Genomic DNA, 20839 nt, shown 5'->3' on the forward strand with positions numbered 1-20839 from the left:
AAGGACAGTAACGTTTATTAAAAGTGACGAAACATCAAATTAAAATTAGGAAATGTTCCTGTAAAATAACATTTCTGAAATAAAAAAAAAAGTAGAAAAAAATACTCCGTCTATGTACAAGTGATTCATTTCTCTGTTCATATTTTTTTAACTATACCATAAAAATGTACATTGGTTAGAAAACAGTGTTTTATCAAACATTACTATAAGTGTTAATCGTTAAAATGACGTGAAAACAGAAATTTCAATGTAACTTGAAAGAACAATAACATACTGGTAAAAATAACATCAGTTCAAATGAAGTCAGATTTTTTAAGTACCAGAGTGAAGGCCACTTTAAGGCAATATCCCAAAAACGCCTTTGGAATCTCTACTGATAAAAGGGAAAAGGGGACTCCTAGTGATGTACAGATGGTCTGATACAAATGGGAAAGGTTTGCACGAGACAGGGTAAAACTGGTGACAGTCAAGAAACTTTATGAATGGTTTTCTGGTGAATGATTCATATTGACATATCAAAACCAATATTTAAAGGGGAGTTCTTAAGTGGATATGCCCTTAAGGTACAATAGTATGAACATAGCTTTAAAAAAGTAGGAACTACTAATTAGATGTTGGCGAATTATGTGCAAAATTGGGTAAACTATAACATTCAAAAAAGTTCCTCAGTAGAATGAATAGTGTATGACACTGTTAACTTACAGAATGGTGAATTTGGCATAATGTAAATAACCTAATTGGTGATAGTCATTACTATAGAACTGAGCAGAAACACAAGCCAAACCCTTGGATTTTAATTTTAGAATTTGCATACTAAACTGCATTTAATACATGTTAAACTGAGTAATGCTCAAGGTAGAAAACAAAGATATCTACAAGGACAATGTAAATCTACAAGTTAAAGAACCACAATATGGAAGACATTTCTACGTCTTAAAACATGCCCATTGAAATGGCAAACAAACTGCAATTGAAACCTATGCATGTCCTGCATAGTCTTAAAAAGAAAATAGAGAAAAAAAATTTAAAGAAAAAAAAAAAAAAAAAAAAGGATTTGTAATGTCTAATATGTTACTATACAAATTCCATTACGGTTTCAGTGGACAGTTCTGGCACTAGAGGCAAACATTAAAGAGTTCCTGTCTTGTAGAACTCAGCAACAAGTCTCATGTAATCAAAGTGTATGCAAAGCCAAAATTTTTTTTTTTTAATAGGAGTAGGGAACGTTTGAGACCTCTGTCAGTTTTATTTTCTGTCTGTGACCCATCAGGGAGATTCATCTTAAATTTCTGTCCAAGAGAAAGTAGAAAAAGGAGGAGATCTCTCCAAACCATGGCAATAACCACCCTTAGATAGACCAGAACAAGCTTGCCTATTAAACAATTTCTATTCACCTTTGTTCCTTTGACAATTTAAAAATGTGGGATTTCCCATTACTTTGGGGTCATTCATACAATCTCAGCTCCATTCTTGTGACCATTGTCACTGATAATAAAAAAGGGCTTGTTCATACCAGCCCCCTTGTTAAAATTAGTTTGGGCTGGGGTCCATTGTAAGGGGAGTTTTGCATGGTTACAACGCAAGACACTGTTTACCTCCCTATAATGGTTGCAGAATAAGACTTCATCCAAGTCTGTGTACTGCAGTGCATTGCAGAGAGGTAAGCTGTGCTGCTCACTCATCTCAATGTGGTGTGAACGGGGCACATAGAAAAAAGGTTTATCTCCACAGCGGGGGCACAGATAAAGACCTGACAGGGGTTTCATCCTCTCTTTAGTCTATTAAAAAAAAAAAAAAAAATGTCTTTACATTTACTTTAAAACAGGATACACAGGATTGGTTCATTGACAACACATACATTGTAGTGAAAGATTATGTGTACTGCTACAAGTTGCTATGTGGACAGGAAAAAGATGAGGCTTTTTTTTTCAAAGTAAAAGTTGTAAATTGACATTTTGAAAATAGTGTTACAAAGGTTTCTTATTTAACAAACTGCTTTAGTGTCCGTTTCATTACCATGTAAATTGCTACCACAATCCAAATTATTGTGGTATCACACATTTCTAGATCAACAGCCTATACTCCTTTAGTAAATCAACCACAACGCTTTTACTTCCAAATAGATCAACAATGATCACATATTTTGACAGGATATGTCATACAAAGCTGTTAAAACTGATGCACACAAAATCAGCCAAGTGACAGGTAACACCCTATTAGTAACAGAGGCATTACCTAAATATCAATGTATGATGGATTTAGGTTAAATGTATAGCTTTATCACCAAAAGCATCCGTGGCTAGATTCACCTGCAATTTTAACAATAACAGTCAAGCCATCTGTGGAATTCAGTATGTGCAGGTTATCATTGTTTGACATACAGCACTGTCCTAGTAGGATTTTATTTTGCCATCAGCCTCTTGCTCTCAATGTTAAAAAGTTAATGTCTTCTTGCCACCAACTAATGTATATTCATACAATATAAAGCTGCATGAGCATAATTATAAGCTGGAGATATTGCAATAACAGGGCTGCTTTTTTCCCAACTGGCTAATCCCCATCTCCTCCAAATTTTAAGAGGATAGTTCCCTTAACGATAAGTGTCACATAACACCAATTTATCCCAGAGGTTTTTTTTAATGCCTACAGCTCTTTCAAATACAAGGTTCTCTCCTCAAACTGCTGAATACTGTATCTAATAAGATCAGGGCATCTCCTACATTTACATGAGATTATTCTTTAGCCTTTAGCTGCCCGTGTTGCACAATAACTACATAACCTCCTGAACAGCAGCTTAGCCTTCTCGGTAGGATAACCAACTAAAAAAGTAGTGGTTCCCAAAACAGCTGTCAAATTAATCACAAATTCTTTTTCTCTTCACCAGACAAGCATAAAAAGCATCAGTGAAGCCCTGAGAGTTGTTAAACTTTGCAGATAATTAGACTAATCATACTAGGCAGCAAAAGCTGTGGCTAAAAAACAGCAAGCATGCCATAACTATAAAATGGTACAAAATATGATTGGTAAAGTTAAATAAATGTTTTTCTATTATTGGGCCTTATTTCTTTAGTTATGTACCATATACAAATGTCTGCAGCAATACAGAGCATGGCACATCATGAAAAAGTAACTTATGGCACAGTGTCTCACCCTGATGGACGGAAACCAAATTCAAAGGGGAAGAAAAAAAAAATTAAATTTTATTTAAATTATTCTAACACTGTATTCAGCAACCATGTTTGCTTATGTGATCCAATATATAGATTCCAAAACAACTTTATACGAGAACATTATGGGCTTATTGTGGGTCTCATTTTGTACTGGATTCAATTTATGGGAAAAAACTAAATACATTTTTGGGAGGACAAAAAAAAAAAAAAAAAAAAAAAAAAAAATGGAATTCTGTCCTAAAAGTATCTGTTGTAAATTAAGGCCTCGTCTGGTTTTTAAAATACAGTTCACTTGGTGAGCCTTTTGGCTACATCTGCGTACGCAATTTCTATCTCTCTATCCTCTGGACAGGTGTTGTTGAATTCATCTCTGCTGTATGCATTCGTCAGGTATCTCCAAATCCCGCTCATGGATTTTGGAATGTCAAAGTTCCTGTACTTTTTGGTAACCACCTACAAAGGAGGCAAGAACAAAATTGATGAAAGGTCAAAAACATTGCGACTTCTTCTATGCATTACTGATCATTTATCAATATTTTCCTTCTCATACCTTGACTATGTGAAGCTTTGGCAAGAGGTTGCAGTCAGCCAAGGTCATTTCCTCACCATCCAAGAATTTACGGCTAGAGACTGTAATGTCTTCCATACTGTTCTCATCGATTTCATCAGGCAGTGGTGAATTCAGGTAGTCGTCAAGCTTTTGCAAAGTTTTTAGAAGTCCTCTTTCCAATCCTGCAGAACACAAGTGGGAAATATGTTTGAGCCAAATCAAAAATATTGCTGTGCAGAAAGAATGACAGACATTAGTTAATAAACAAGTACTGAGCAGAAATCCAGGGTGAGAGACATGATCAACAAATGCTACATTCACAAGTTAGGCAGACAATCACAATCAGTATTACAGTTTACATTATGGTCAAAGAACTGCAGAGGGCAGCACAGTGCTCCCGAAATCTACAAACATACGGTATTACCATTAATATTATAAAACAATTCTATTACACCCATACATTAACGAAAACCAGAAATACAGCCACATATGCACTATGGCTCGGTTTCCTTTTTTAACCTATGCTAGGGTTATTATGATGCACTCCTCACCTCACCTCTCCCACAAATCCCCTCACCTCCTGCCCATCTTTCCTCAGCTCTTCCACCCTGTTGGTGGTGCAGAGTTGAGCTGAGGAAGGAGGACTGCACTCACTTTCTTTGGATGTGAATCTCTGAGGACCAGAGTAGTGAGCACTTCAGGCAAGGGGCCCACTTCATGCAGGTAGTAAGAGTTGGGGTCTTGGACGTGACCGGCGCAATATATGTAATAAGGTACAAAGGAACATTTTGCGACTTTGGACACAGTCACATGACAAGTCACAGCCCAATGATTTCAATGGAACCCGTTCCCATCGATGCCATTTAAAAAAAATCAGCAACTTTAAAAAGGTGCCTGACTTTGAACCAGAGAGTGTAAAGTTGGATCAAAGCTGCACTCAGTCACACTCTAGTCTAGTGGCTACATTTCCATCGCAGTTGTGCGATTAAGAGTGCGACTGAGTGCAGCTTTGATCCAACTTTACACTCTCTGGATCAAAGTCGCATCAAAAGTAGTGCAGGCACCTTTTCAAAGTCGCTGATTTTCTAAGTGGCTTAGATGGGAACGGGTGCCATGGAAATCAATGGGCTGTGACTTGTCATGTGACTGTGTCCAAAGTCACATGACAAGTCATACTAGTGGAAACGTAGACTAAAGCTCCATTTCCACTAGTGGGAGTTGTCATGCGACTTTGGAGAAACAAAGTTGCATGACAAGTCACAGCCCACTGATTTCAATGGCACGCATTCCCATATATGGAGCTTTGAAAAGGTACCAGCGCTACTTTGATGCAACTTTTTATGCAACTTTGATCCAGAGAGTAACGTTGGATGAAAGTAGTGCTGGTACCTATTCAAAGCCACATAGATGGGAACGGGTGCTTTTGAAATCAATGGGCTGTGACTTGTCATGCAACTGTGTGTCCAAGGTTGCATGACAAGTCACATTAGTGTAAATAGAGCTTTAGTCTACGTTTCCACTATTGCCATTTAGAGTGTGACTTTGATCCAACTTTACACTCTCTGCATCAAAGTAAATCAGGGACTTTTTTTAAAGTCCCTGATTTTCAAAGTACGCATAGATGGGAACGGTGCCATTGAAATCAACAGGCTGTGACTTGTCATGCGACTGAGTCCAAAGTCCCATGACAAGTCTCAATAATGGAAAAAAACCTTTAGTCCTAGTTTCCACTACTGTGATTTACAGTGCGACTTTGATCCAACTTTACACTCTCTGGATCAAAGTCACATCAAAAAGTTGCCTCAAAGTAGTGCAGCTACCTTTTCAAAGTCGTATAGATGGGAACGGGTGCCATTGATTAGTTGCACTAATAGAACCGCAGACTTTTGCTGGCCATACGCTAGCCGAAAAAATCTTTGCTTATTGAAAATGAGTTTGAAACACTCGGCCGTGAGAGCAGATGATCGTGCCATCATGTAATGACCGAAATTGGAACGATAAATTGTTCAATGGACATAAATTATTCAGTTTTTCGTTCATTTTGTCAAATATGCCTAGTGCAAACCGTTCGGGAGAGAAACACATTAACCTTTCAATTTATCATTTGTTCGGCAGAATTTTACAAACTGTTCCTTCGATTTTTCAGCTCTAAAAAAGTTAAAACCGATTTTCTATTTGCGCCCATTAACTGGAGGAAAAAGAATTGAATGGACCAAATGACAGGTTTTTGAACGATTCTTCGGCTAGTGTATGGCCAGCATTAGTGTGGTTGCCTGTACTATGATCATTGTAGACTGAGCTGAGACCCCAGAGCACTTCCAGCTACCCAGCTACACTGACAGTTCCCCTCTCTTCTCTTCTCTCCCCCCCTGCTATAGCCGCCAGCGATGATCAGTTTTCTCCCGGAGGAGACGCCCCCCCCATTATCATTACAATATCCATTATTATTCAATGTATCATTACATTACTATAACCATTGGGTTATACTGCCCCCTACAGGAGTAGGACACTAGGCAGAAAATAACTCTGGCTACACCCATGGGCAGTCCCAGGGGGTATACTCCCTCTCTCTGCTATAGCTACTCAGTTTTGTTACAAGCAGTGTCAGGAGAATAATAACTCCACAGAGGGGTGGGTGCTGTGTCAGTCAATGAACATCAGAGAAATGGATTTTACGTTAAGTCAAAATTACCATTTTCTCTTGTTTATTGACGACACAGCTCCTGGTATTCATATCCATGGGGACGTCCCAAAGTAGTGTTGAACATGAGGGGTGGGAACAAACAAAATTTACCAAGGCTAAATATTAGCCAGACAGACAACAGGAGCTCACATGAAAAGGAAAAAAAAAAAAAAAAAAAAAAAACACCCTCAAAGAGGATCAGGTCCTCTTAAACAGCAGCCTGCAAAACCTTGCGGCCAAAGGAAGCATTCGCAGATGCCAACACATCCACTTTATAAAAGTGTGCACCGACGACCAGGTGGCCACCTTGCAAATCTGTCACCGACGCCTGATGACAGAAGTCCCAGGATGCGCTAAGCGCCCTAGTAGAGTGCGCCTTGACAGGGCAGAGAGGATCTGGATTCCTGATGGAATAGGCCTGAAACACCGTCTGTCTGATCAATCTGGAAATCGTCGCAGAGGAAGCGGACTTCCTGAAAGACTCCATAGCTGCCAGGTATACCCTAATTGCCTGGACCACATCCAAGGCATGCAAGGCAATTTCCTTCGGATGTTTAGGCCTGGGACACAGGGAAGACAACACAATGTCTTCATTCAAATGAAAATCAGAGACAACCTTTGGAAAGAAAGACAAACCACCTTATCCCCGTGAATCACCAGATAAGGTGAACGACAGGATAACGCTTGCTAGTTTCAGCACCCTGCGCGCAGAGGTGATAGCCAGCAAAAAGGCCACCTTCTGGGACAGCGTACGCAGGGGAATCTCCCGAATATTTTCAATTAGAGGCTTTTGCAGGGCTAAAAAGCACCAAATTGACATTTTGGTCCCTCCAGTGCGGGCTTCGTTGCCGCCTTGGGATCTCAGACACCCTGAAGAAAGGTACGCACCAGGGAGTGTGTGGCCAAAGGTCGTTGGTAGACGACCTTTAAAGCCAATACCTGCCCCTGGATGGTACTCAAGGTCAACTTCTGATCAACGCCCCATTGATGGAAGGTTAAGATCAGAGCCCCCCCGAGAAGGAGCGAGGATGAACCCCAAGCTACTCAAACCACGCAATGTACGTCTTCCATGTACGATGGTAGATCTTCCTAGAAGTAGATTTCCTAGCTTTCAACAGTGTAGGTTCACAGATTCAGATAAACCTCTATCCTTAAGCATCTGGTGTTCAACAGCCAAGCCGTCAAAGCCAGCGACTGTAAAGCAGGATGGAAGAATGGTCCTTGGGACAGCAGGTCCTCACTGAGAGGAAGCTTTCAAGGAACGTCAGCGAAAAGGCAGCGCCAGATCGGCGTACCAAGCCCGACGAGGCCAGTCCAGAGCCACTAAGATGAGCAAAATCCCTTCTGCCTCCATCCTGCGAAGAAGTCCTGGCAGAAGCTTGAGAAAAGGGAAGGCGTAAAATCATACGATACCGACCTCAAGGGGCCACCAGCACATCTGGGGTGTCTGCCAGAGGATCCCTTGACCGAGCCACAAACCTCTGCTCCTTTCTGTTGAGCCAAGACGCCAACAGATCCACCTCGGGGGTGCCCCACCAGAGACAAAACAAACGAAATACCTCCTGGATGAAGGGACCACTCCCCGTTGTCCAATGTCTTCCGATTAAGGTGATCCGCCTGCCAGTTTTCCAGCCCCGGGAATGTGCACGGCGGAGAGGGCTGTAACAAACTGTTCTGCCCACCTTAGAATGCAGGCTACCCTCCAGAGCCACCAGGACACTTCTTGTGCCCCCTTGGTGATTGACATAGGCCACAGCCATGGGATTGTGCTACTGAATGCGCACAGTCTTCTCACTCAGAGTTCCAAGACATCAACCAGTAGTCTGGATTCCCTAAGCAGAATGCTCGCCATAGTCGCCTCCCCAGCCGAACAGGCTGGCATCTGTAGGGAACACTGTCCAATACAAGGGGAGGAAGGATTTTCCCAGCCAAAGCATGAAGCCACCATATCAGGGACTCCCTCGCTCCCAAACTCAGCCGGATCTGATTGTCCAGACTGCAGAGTCTTGTCCCATTTGGTCAGAATCTCCCTTTGCAGGGACCTCGTATGGAACTGTGCAAATGGAACCGCCTTGAAGGTAGACACCATCAGGCCCAGCACTTGTACGGTTGTCCTGGAGGGATGAGCATTTTTTGAAAAGTAGGAGGCGAATTGCAGCTTGCAATTTTTGGAGTTTGTCCAGGGGAAGGAGAACTATGGCTAAGGTCGAGTCCAGAGTCAGACCCAGATAGTTCAGCTTTGTGGAGTTCGGCAGAATTCTGAAAATTCAGAATTCTGCCGAACTCCCGCAGAGTTTATATTGTGATCTCCAAGTTTTCCACCAGAGCAGAGGGAAGATTCTGCTTGCAGAAGGAGATCATCCAAGTAGCCCAGTACTGCAACCCCCCGTTGGCGTAGCAAAGCTGGCACCGGGGCAAACACTTTTGTGAAGATCCAAGGAGCAGAGGCGAGACCGAAGTGTAACGCCACAAACTGATAATGCTCCTCTCCCACAGCAAAGCGAGGAAAACGCTGGCGACTGGCACATATTGGAATGTGAAGGTAGGCATTCTTGATATCGATAGAGGCGAGGAAATCTTCCTGACGCATTCTGAACTTTAGTACCCGCACAAAGCAGTTGAGCGCTTTGAAGTCCAGGATTGGAAGCACTTTGCCTTCCTTCCTGGGGACTATGAACAGGTTTGAGTAAAAACCCTAAAAACGTTCTGAAGTCGGAAGCCAGAAAGTCACCCCTTAAAGGAACAGGTCTTGTACTGCCCCAAACAGACCCTGTAAGCGGTATGGGGACAGGCGCAAGCTGGAAGGAAAAAACTGTCGGGGGACAATCGCGAAACTAGCTCTTGTAGCCGGACCGAATGACTTCGCGGACCCGCTTGTCTTGCAACAGGGAAGTCCACAGATCCGTAAACCAGCAAAGACGCCCCACCACCCCCGATATGGGTGAGGGCGCATCTTCATGCTTAAGGAGCCTTGTCCATTGGTCTGGAGAAGCCCAATCTTGGCTTGCCAGGACAGGTTCGTTTAGATCCTCCAGAAGAGGCCCTGAAAGGCTTTGAGCCCTTGTAAGTCGACCCTGCCGGACGAAAAAAAACTATGAGCTTAGAAGGAAGGCCCACATCTGCAACGAGGTTCCTTGCCCTTAGTAGCCTGTGGAAGAAAAAGTACTCTTCCCTCCCTGTGTGACGTTTAATGAGGTCATCCAGGGTAGCCCCAAACAGGCGAGGTCCTTGGAAAGCAAGATCAGTCAAGGCCTTTTTTGAAGTCTAATCCACAGACCAGCACTTGAGCCAAAAGACACGCCGAAGGACCACTGTAAAAACAGAGAGACGACCCATCAGGGGAGCCGCATCCAAAGAGGCATCACAGATAAACTGCAGTCCCTGGTCTGCCAACTCGGCAAAGGCAGAGCGGTGCTGTTCCCCCTCCAGGTCACCGCTTAAGAGCTTAGCCCACTCAGTCAGTTTGCGAAACCAGGGCAATGGTGAATACCGGCCTCATTGCTGAACCAGCCAGAGTGTACATATTGCGGGCCACAGCCTCCTGCTTCCGGTCAGCCGGATCCCTAAAGGCCGGGGACTCTTAACCCTGAATCATGGTTGCATGGTTTAAGCTGGAAACTGGAGGGTCCACCACCGGTGGCACATTCCACGTCTTAAGAAGGGACTCCTCATAGGGGTAATGCCTAGTAAAGCGCTTAGGATCCCCACAGGGAAGCTTTGGTTGTCCCCACTTTTTAGCGACAATTCTGTCAAATAGATAGGGAAAGGAAACCTCTTTGCCGCTCTGGATGGCTTTGACTGCCAAAGGGTACCTACGCCTTCGTCGTAACTTTAGCTGCGTTCTCTATCTTTAGGGTCTCACGCACAGATACAGGGCATCCACCAGCGCATTTTCTTGCACAGTCCCAGACGTGGAGGAATCATCCTCACTATGAGAGAATTCCAGGCGCGTGGTTGTAGACCCAGCAGGGTGACCCATGTCCACAGTGGCCAAATTAGATTCAGCATCTGATGAGACAGATGAGGCAGGGGGGGCTTTTAGCTAGCAAGTCATCCAAAAGCCACCTCCACCCAGGACACCACGGACTCCAGGACCGCTGTCAGTGCATGGATGGATGGTTGGAACCCGCAGCTTTAGAGAGAGGGGAACAGGTGGGGAAATGTGCTCCATGAGTCACCAGGGGGACCCCACAAAAAGGTGTAAAACACTGCTAAGGGACAACTCCCACCGCACTGGCAGCACCTTCCAGTAGCCAGGATCAAAGCGCCAAGCGATCCTTAGCAGAGAGGGAGAGGACCCCACCAGACTCACCACCCGCAGAAACAAGCGCCTGCAGCCACCAGGGTATTGCACTACACCTGCGGCGATCTGGAACATTTTACTTCCTGAAGTCAGGACCAGAGGATGAGGAGGGACTCCCACCGCCGCCCACTATTTCCAATGGCAAACCACAGCAAAATGGCCACCAGGCTACACAAACCTGGCCGCCGTGTATAGAAATACACAGGCTACAATAAAATGGCGGCACAAGGCATTAAGGGACCCAGGAGTTAGACCAGGCCTCAAAGACAGATCCAGGCAGGATGGGGGGCCCTGGCAGTAGCCCCCGCAAGGTACACCTCTCCCCGTCGATCATCCAGTCGCTGGCGGCGCACCCCCCCCTTCTTGGCCCCCATTGCTAGTAAGCGCCCTGCCCCCACCCCAGGAACAGTGGCCAGACCACCCAAACAGCCCCAGCATATGTGGAGGGGACGGGGGGCAGGTGAGGGACTCGGCAAGTGGAGTTGCCAGCGGGAAGGAGAGGAACCCAGGGGTCTGATCGTCCCAAAGAGGGGCCCACGTCCACCCCATAACCCTCCGAAGTAAACGGGGGGAAAGCTATTCACCGTACCAGGAACCAGGCAGAATGCTCCAGAACCCCTCGCAATCAAAATGGGGTGGCTGTCAGCCAGGAGGAATGCTGCGACTCAGGCCGAGACCCGGTCGTATGCGACCTCGCGAGGCATTTAACTCGCAGGGCATCCCCTGTCCAGTGGGGCTATGTCGCAGCCTACCTACCACAGAGTTGAGGTCTGCACGCTCTCGCTGGCCAGACTGGGGTGACCACTGGATCTAGATTATCCAGCCTGTCCCCCTGTCCGGCAGTTGACTGTAGATCTCACAGGAAAAGGCCAGGAGAAAAAAAAATTCCATCTAAAAGAAAAAAAATTTGCCAGGACCAAAGATCCCAGCAAGGAACTAGGTCCTTACTCCTGGCTAGGCAGAAAACATGAGTGTCTATAGCAGAGAGAGGGAGTATACCCCCTGGGACTGCCCATGGGTGTAGCCAGAATTCTTTTCAGCCTAGTGTCCAACTCCTGTAGAGGGCAGTATAACCAAATGATTATGAATACCAGGAGCTGTGTCTGTTAATGAGCAAAAGAGAAAACTGTGATTTTTTTATTTTGACACAAGGCTGATTTCAGCTCACATTAATGATTGCAGGGGAGAATTTGAGGTATTAGGCTGTACTTCCGGTTTAAGGAAATTTTGACTTGTACATTCCGCACATAACCTCTATCTGCAAAAGTATTGGTGTTTCTCATCACTTTAAAAAAAAAAAAAACACCTGGTTGCAAGAAATAAGAAAGATTAAGAGACTGCCCAATCTGCACTCACAATACTCACCCTCAAGTCAATTTCTAAATAAATGTATCCTATAATTATCCTTGTATCCAGAAATAAAAAACAAATATGCATACAACATTATTAGAATCAGAGCTTTCTCATAACGCCACATTGGTGCTTGGCCACAAAATATTTATTGAAAATTAGAAGGCATAAACTTGTAATTTCTTTTTTTTTTACCCTAACCACATAAATAAGTCATGACCAATACCGGAATCAAGTAGTCAACTAGTCCTAAAATGAAAGCTCAGGGGTACATCAATGCTTGTGCTGTCTGTCAGAAAATTATTGTGTATTAAATTAAATGTTTGCTCACGTTCGCTCTTTATAAAAGCTTAATCATGTCACGATAACCATACCACAGAGCATGACAGCCTCTTCCTTTTGCAAAACCACAAACATACATTTCCAGGGGAGTTCAAAATTTCCCCTCATCGGTTGAAATTCTAAAGTCTACCCCTATAACCCCATCTCCTAGAAGAGGTCCATTTAAGATGCACAAATCAGCCACTTTTCATTAAAGCTCAACTCCCATCAAAACATTTAATTTAAGTTTGGACAAAGAAGAAAGGGTTAGAGCCTCTCTAAAGTTTTCATTATTGTCTGTGTCCTTTAGTAGAGAGATTTCCTCTTCTGCGTCCAGGACGAGAAATTAAAAATCTTTCAAACAAGAAAATACACAAACATTTTTGTAGAGTGAGGAAGTTAGAACTTCTGTCAATGTATAAATTGCAGTCAGTCCTGTCTTGTTGAGTTGAAAAATCACCCCTCGTTACTTTTATGGGTGTCACAGGTATAGAAAGTGATTTTCTTTTACTCTTCTCCACCAAATAGAAAAAAACAAAACAAAAAACAATTTGGGTACTAATGTTTCAGTGCGCTATGGAAGCATAGCAGAGTAATATCCACCTCCTCATCACAAACATCCTCTCAACACAGTTGAAGTAAAGTTGTTAGGTCAATGTCTATCGAACATCTGACTGCATATCTATTTTTGTGACCTAATTGGGCTACAGCTAAATATGCATGCTTCGTATACACAATGATATGCACTTTATGGACTTAAAAGGTCAATAAAAATGCCTTAAACCATATATTTTCTGAAGCAGAGGACCTACTGTATTATGGCGCTTTTCCACTGCATGGAACCGAACGATTCGGCTCGCTTTTGTGCTTGTCCACTGCTGGTACCACATGGTACGGTGTAGGAACGGTTCGGTGCGGTACAGCAGCGCTTTTCCACTGCATGGAACCGAACGGTACGGCTCTCTAAAACAGTACCACCTCGATTGTGGTTCCAAGAGGTACCATATTCCACAATCCTTTGCATGCAGTCACTACTAGCCACTGATTGGTCAGAGAATCGTTGTTATCCCACCCACTTAACTTTAGTACTACTTTAGTGGAAAAGCAAACCATACCAAACCGTACCGAACCGTTCCAACACCGTACCATGCGATACCAGCAGTGGAAAAACAAACCGGGCCGAGCCGGTACTTGCAGTGGAAAAGTGCCATTATATTAATCTTTTTTTAGGTTCTAAAACTCTTTCCTATTTCAAATGAAGACACTGTTGACTTAAAAAATTAATATCTTTAGATTTAAAGTTGAATTCTAGCCTTTCCTTTAGTCTTGCACAGTTATAAAGGCTCCTCTCTTATACAGAAATCGATTTAATCAGATTTAACTGCACACTGAGTAGAGATGGGCTCGAGAGTGTTCGAGTTCCAACGTGCCCGATACCACCAGGAAGCGGACACTGCACTCCGCTAATCATAGGCAGTGAGACATTTCCCGATCTGCAGCTGCACAGATCGGTAAATGTCTCAGTGCCTGTGATTAGCGGTGTGCAGTGTCGACTTCCTGGAGGGATCAGGCATGTGGGAACTCGAACATGCCCAAGCCCATCTCGAACTTTGAGCTTCTTAAGAGTTTGCATTAGAAGCTGCAGCGAGTCAGCTACAGCCATATTTAGCACTCTCCTTTACTGTTCCTGGCCTGTCCCCTTTATTGGATTTCAGCTCTTTCAAGTCATGGAGGTTCAGTATCCCATGTAGGCATCACCTAGAGCAATCTGTATGCAAATGCAATTCAACTAGAATCCCACTCCGATATTGATATCCCCCATCAAGGCATTTTGATATCTACATAACTCCTTCCAAGACTCAGCACACTGCTTGCATTAGGGCTGAGGGCATTTGAGGGGAGCACAGATGAAGGGTGCTGGTATGTTTTCAGGAAGCACCCAGCTGAGCTCTTCCACATTTTACACATGTATTTGCACTCATACATGCTTAGGCACGTAAAACGACTGGCAACTCCGATTTGTTTTTTTTCCCTTTTTTTTGCTCATCTATACGCAGAGTAGGTTTATGCGCTTGTGCAGCCAAATTTAAAACAATGGGCTGCCTTTAGATTAGGAAGAAAAATGCCTCCATGCCTAAAAACAGAGTTTTTAGGCAGCAGTGTACAAGGGGCCTAAATGCTCATACACACTAGAAGAAAATTGGGCAAGTATTTTTGTCCAAAGAACTTTTGTACGATTTTCGTATAGTGTGTACACAACTTTCGACAGCCAATTGCAACTTTTCGTACGAAAACTCCCGAAGGCACAAACTCCAAAATTGTTTTCATAACAATTTTAGTTTAATGTGCACCATTTTCATACGATTTTCATACAAGAAAAATCAGAAAAGAAAGCTTGCACATGATAAAAACAATAAACCGCAAAAAAAAAAAAAAAAAAAAGCCTGACGGGGCATTGTCGTGCATGAAAATTGCTGGCAACGCAGGAACCGCATGTTGTCGAAGAAGGTTCTGATAAACATTTGCATTCAGTCTTTCATGTAGCTGTACGAGAGGCCCAACTCCTGCTGCAGAAAACATCCCGCAAAAACCATGACGCTTCCCCCTCCACCTTTTACTGACTGCTTTACACACTTTTGGTTCAGTCTTTTCCCAGTTTGGAGGACAAACATGTTTCCCATCAGACCCAAATAAATTAAACTTGCTTTCATCACTAAAGTGAACTTTGTACCATTTCTCCTCTGTCCACACAACTTGCTCCTCAGCAAAAGTTAGTCTAGTCTTTTGATTCTTTCTGATAATGTGAGGTTTGGTCACTGCAGAGTGGGCTTTCAGGCTCGGTTCACATTAGTGCGATGGCAGACATTGCATGTGATTCGGAGCGCACTGCTCTGAAAATCACATGCGATGTCTGTGCGATGCGAATTCAGCCATACAGATGGTATGGCTGAATTTGCATCTGATTTGGCGCGCACAGGTTTCTAAATACCAGAATCGGATCGCATGGTGGTTTACACTTCTGCGATCCGATTCATATCCGAATGTCAGTTCGCAGGTGAGTGAGACTCCTCCGCAGCCCCTGCATTTCCTCATGCAGTGCTGCGGGCATGGTACAGGACATTCTCCTGTACCATGCCCGCAGCACTGTATCTCCTGTACCATCTGTTCCATGCCTGCATCATCACCTGTGCCATCTCCTGTACTATCACCTGTGCCATCTCCTGTACTATCACCTGTGCCATCTCCTGTACTATCACCTGTGCCATCTCCTGTACTATCACCTGTGCCATCTCCTGTACTATCACCTGTGCCATCTCCTGTACTATCACCTGTGCCATCTCCTGTACTATCACCTGTGCCATCTCCTGTACTATCACCTGTGCCATCTCCTGTACTATCACCTGTGCCATCTCCTGTACTATCACCTGTGCCATCTCCTGTACTATCACCTGTGCCATCTCCTGTACTATCACCTGTGCCATCTCCTGTACTATCACCTGTGCCATCTCCTGTACTATCACCTGTGCCATCTCCTGTACCATCTCTTGTGCCATGCCCGTACCATCTCCTGTGAAATGCCCGTACCATCTCCTGTACCATCCCCTGTAACATGCCCGCAGCCACTGTTTTGAGTCTCGTGGTGGTCCAGTTGGGTTCAGTAGCTGCTGCATATCCCACCCTAGGCTTATACTCGAGTCAATAAGTTTTCCCACTTTTTTGTTGTAAAATTAGGTGCCTTGGCTTATATTCAGTTCGGCTTAAACTAGAGTATATACGGTACATTCTTCCAGGTGGATTTAGAAATTAGCTCCAAACACCCCTGTATTAAAATTCCAGTAAGCATGGGGCCCTTTTGGGTCACACTAAATGAGCAATATCCTTAAAGTTTTAGGCCATCAGAATAAAATCCCTCCAAATATACCAAACATCCACTACTTGCTTTTGTGACCTTCTTTCTTTCTGGTCACCATCCAAGTCTGTCTGGCATTGACATGCACTCTGTAGTCAAGAGCAAGCCTGGAGAAACTGTGCTTACATTATTAAGCGGTTACAGAAAGAAAAAACACAATAAGCAGAACTGCTGCTGCGGACTCAATCTACTGATCATACTACAGAAACAAGTGCACTCTGTGACCTCAGCAAGACATCATCACTCTAGATACAGTGGGCACAAAGACATAAAGCGGCCTCTGTAATCCATGGCCTTTTGCTAATGCAACTTGTACCACAAAGACACAGCCTTCACTGAAACACATCCTAATTGACACAGAGCAGTCCAGCAGTTACCTTCGTTGGCGTCTGGTTTGGAATTCTTGATAAATGCTGAAAACTTAGCAAATATGTCCATGCCAGCAGTGTTGGATTCTGGGTGCTTAGCTGCCAACTTACGGTACCTAGGAAAAAAAAATGTTTGCATATTTTTTATTAAAACAGGTTTTTTTTTTTGGCCTTTCTGAATCCGAAACATTGGGAAAAGGCTGCCATTGGATGAACCATAGAAAAATTGGATTTTTGACTTAATGTAAAATCCATTTCTCCGATGTTCATTGATGGACACAGCTCCGTATCTTCTTGACCATTGGGCTATACTACCCCCTACAGGGAGTAGGACACTAGGCAGGAAAAAGCTTGACTACACCCATGGGGCAGTCCCAGGGAGTATACTCCCACTCTCAGCTATAAGCACTCAGTTTTGTTACAAGCAGTGTCAGAAGAAAGTCAACTCCACAGAGGGGTGGGTGCTGTGTCCGTCAATGAACATCAGAGAAATGGATTTTACGGTAAGCCAAAAATCCAATTTTCTCTTTCGTTCAATGACGAACACAGCTCCTTATCTTCTTTACCATTGGAAAGTCCCAAAGCAGTGTCAAACATGAGGGATAGGAACAGCAAGAAAAAATTCCCATGGCTAAGCCGTAGCCAACCAGTTAACATGGAGCTCAACCATAAACAACTGGAGCTCACCTGAAACAAACAATACACCCTCAAAGAGGACCAGGTCCTCTAAACAGCAGCCTGCAAAACCTTGTGGCCAAAAGAAGCATCTGCAGATGCCAACACATCCACCTTATAAAACTTTGTAAAAGTGTGTACAGACGACCAGGTGGCTTCCTTGCAATCCTGCATCACTGACGCCTGATGACTGAAGGCCCAGGAGGCACTAAGCGCCCGAGTAGAGTGCTCCTTACCAGAGAAAGGAAGAGCCTGACCCCTAATTGAATAGGCCTGAATCCCTGTCTGAGCCATCTGGAAATGGTCGCAGCAGAAGCAGTCAACCCTTTCCGAGGTCCATCTGTGAGTGCAAACAGTGAGTCTGACTTCCTAAAAGACTCTGTAGCTGCGGGGGTACACACTGATTACCCGACCCACATCCAGGGCACGCAAGGCAATTTCATTAGGATGTTTAGGCCTGGGACATAGGAAAGGCAACACAATGTCTTCATTCAAATGTAAATCCGAGACGACCTTTGGAAGGAACGACAGACAGACGAAGAACAACCTTATCTCTGTGAACCACCAGGTAAGGTTAACGGCAAGACAGCGCCGCCAGCTCCGACACCCTGTGCGCAGTAGTAATATCTACCAAAAAAGGCCACCTTCTGGGGCAACGTAAGCAGGGTAACCTCACGAATATTTCCGAAGGGAGGTTTCTGGATAACAGACAACCAAATTGAGGTCCCACTGGAGGAGCTAAGCGTCGCACTCCCTGGATAAAAAGGTACGCACCAAGTAAAGGGGGGCCAATGGACGTTGAAAGAAAAAAAAAAAAAAAACTGCCAAGGCTGAAACCTGGCCATTGATGGTACTCAAGGCCAGGTGCTGCAAAACCCCCCCATTGGAGGAAAGCCAAGAAGAGCCACCGAAAAGGAGCGAGGGAGAACCCCAAGAGACCCACCCCATGCAATGTACGTCTTCCAAGTACGATAGTAGATCTTCCTAGATGTAGGTTTTCTAGCCTTTAACAGCGTAGTAATCACCAATTCAGACAAACCTCCATCCTTCAGCACTTGACCTTCAACAGCCAAGCCATTAAAGCCAGCAACTGTAAAGCAGGATTGAAGCTTGGGCCAGCAGATCTTCCCTGGGAGGAAGTCTCCAACCAGCATCAGCAACCAGCTGTACCGGATATGCATACCAAGACCGGTGAGGCCAGTCTGTAGCCACTAGAATGACTGGAATCCCTTCTGCCTCAATCCTGCACAGGAGTCTTGGCAGAAGTTTAAGGGGGGGGGGGGGGATGCAAGGCGTAAATCAGACGATACTGACTCCAAGGAGCCACTAATGCATCTGTGGTGTGGGCCAGAGGATCAAGAGACCATGCCACAAACCTCTGTACCTTCCTTGGAATGTGTACAGAGTCCAGACCCCCTGAGCACAGTCTTTGCCAAGGATGCCACCCCACATGGACAGGCTGGCATCTGTGGTGACAACTGTCCAGCACAGCGGGGAGAAGGATTTTCCCTGTCAAAGTGCCGGAGAACGAAGCCACCTCTAGAGACCGTAGATTCTTGTCCCATTTCACCACAATCTTTTTGCAGAAATTTCGTGTGGAACTGTGCAAAACTGATCTACCTCGAAAGTAGAAACCATCAGGTCCAGCACCCACATGCAAGCCTGGAGGGAATGACCGTCTGCTGGACAACAGAAGCTGAATTGCCTCCTACAACGTCTGGAGTTTTTCCAGAGGGTGAAACACTCTGGCTGAGGTCCAGAGTCAGACCCAGATAGTCCAGTTTTGTAGACAGAACCAGAGCAGATTTCTGAATGTTCATAAACCAACCAAACTCCCTCAGTTCGCAGAGTAATCTCCAGGTTGTCCATGAGAGCAGTCGGAGAGTCCCCGTGATTCCCCGCTGATGCAATAATGCTAGCACCAGGGCCAACACTTTGTGAAGACCCGAGGTGCGGAAGGAAGACCAAGGGGTAATGCCACAAACTGATAATGCTCCTCCCCCACGGCAAAGCGGAGGAAATTCCCCTGAATTAGGGACGCCACTGCCGTGTGAATGGTCTCCATACGGAACTTCTGTATCCGCACGAAGCAGTTTAGCGCCTTGAGGTCCAGAATTGGACGTACCTTGCCTTCCTTCCTGGGAACTGTAAAGAGGTTTGGGTAAAACCCCTAAAAATGTTCCAAAGTCGGAACCAGAACAATCACCCCTTAAAGTAACAAGTCTTGCACTGCCCCAAAGAGACCACGTAAGCGATCTCGGGACAAGTGCAGGTTGGAAGGGAAGAACCTTTTTGGAGGATAAGACCGAAACTCGATCTTGCAGCCAGACTGAAGCACTTTGGGGACCCAGGTAGGTCCCAAGATCAGGAAACCAGCGAAGACATCCCCCCACCCCAGATACGGGTGAGGGTGCCCCTCCATGCAGAGGAAGCCTTGTCTGCAGGTCATGGCTTGCCAGACGAGGTCCTGAAGGGCTTTGATTGCTTGTCTTGAGACCATGAGGGACGAAAAGGCTCTTATGAGCCGAGAAGAATGGCCCACATCTATGACAGGGCTCCTTGCCCTTGGTACTCTTCCATCATGTGAGACCCTTAATGATGTCATCCAAGGAAGCCCCAAACAGACGATCCCCTACATGGGGGGGGGGGGGCTTGGGGGGGAAATCAGATAAGGCCTTCTTAGAAGTCTGATCCACAGACACGCCTTTCAGCCAGATAATACACTAAATGACCACTGCTGATACAGCCTATAAATCAAAAGAACTGCATCCAAAGAAGCATTACAGATAAATGTAGCCGCTGGACCAATTGATCTGCCAGTTCCGCAAAGGCGGGGGGGGGGGTAGTTTTTTCCCCTTCAGGTCTCAGGGTAAAAGTTTAGCCCACTCGGTCAGAGTTTGCGACACCAGGGCAATAGTAAATACTGGCCTGAGTGCCGAAGCAGGCACAGTGAACATATGGCGGGCCAGAGTCCCTGCCTATCAGCCGGATCTTTAAAGGCCAGGGACTCCTCAACCAGAATTAAAGCTTTAGCTTTATTTACCCTGGAAACTGGCTGTCCAATATTGAAGCAGGGAATCCTCATAAGGATACTGCATAGCAAAACGCTTAGGGGCCACAAGGGTGTGTTTGACATCAATTGTCACAAAACAGTGGGGTTGTCCAAAAGTAAGCAGAAAAGGGAAACACCCTCACCGCTTTGGAGGGCCTGTGGGTGCCGGCGCCTCTGACACAGCATCCTCCATATTTAAAGTTTCAAGCACTGACACAATCCGTGCATCCACCAGCGCCTTTCCATGCGCGGCTAGAGGAGCAGAGGAATCATCCTCACTATCGGAGCACTCAGGGTGCATGGACGCAGACTCTGTAGAGTGACTTGCGTCTGCGGCGGCCGAAACAGATTCAGGATCTGATAAAACAGATGAGGTGGGGGTTCGGTATATACTAAGCTCACCCGAATAACCTAACAATCAGGGGAGGGCCGCCGAAGGCGATCCCGTAAAGGGGAC

The 20839-nt window shown here is 45.0% G+C and overlaps 1 protein-coding gene across 1 annotated transcript in view; it reads right to left on the minus strand.

Annotated features, from left to right (window-relative positions):
* Positions 1 to 3371: 3371 nt before the first annotated feature.
* CLIC4 (chloride intracellular channel 4) overlaps positions 3372 to 20839 on the minus strand; it is a 123918-nt gene continuing 106450 nt past the window's right edge. The window contains exons 4-6 of the mRNA XM_082245758.1: positions 16665 to 16771; positions 3721 to 3902; positions 3372 to 3623 (exon numbers count right to left, since the gene is read on the minus strand). Of these exons, the coding sequence (XP_082101884.1) occupies positions 3459 to 3623; positions 3721 to 3902; positions 16665 to 16771 (454 nt within the window). The 3' untranslated portion in view covers positions 3372 to 3458. The remainder of the gene's footprint in view (positions 3624 to 3720; positions 3903 to 16664; positions 16772 to 20839) is intronic.

The sequence above is a fragment of the Pelophylax lessonae genome (genome assembly GCF_965119305.1).
Source record: "Pelophylax lessonae genome assembly, chromosome: 2".
Classification (NCBI taxonomy): Eukaryota; Metazoa; Chordata; class Amphibia; order Anura; family Ranidae; genus Pelophylax; species Pelophylax lessonae.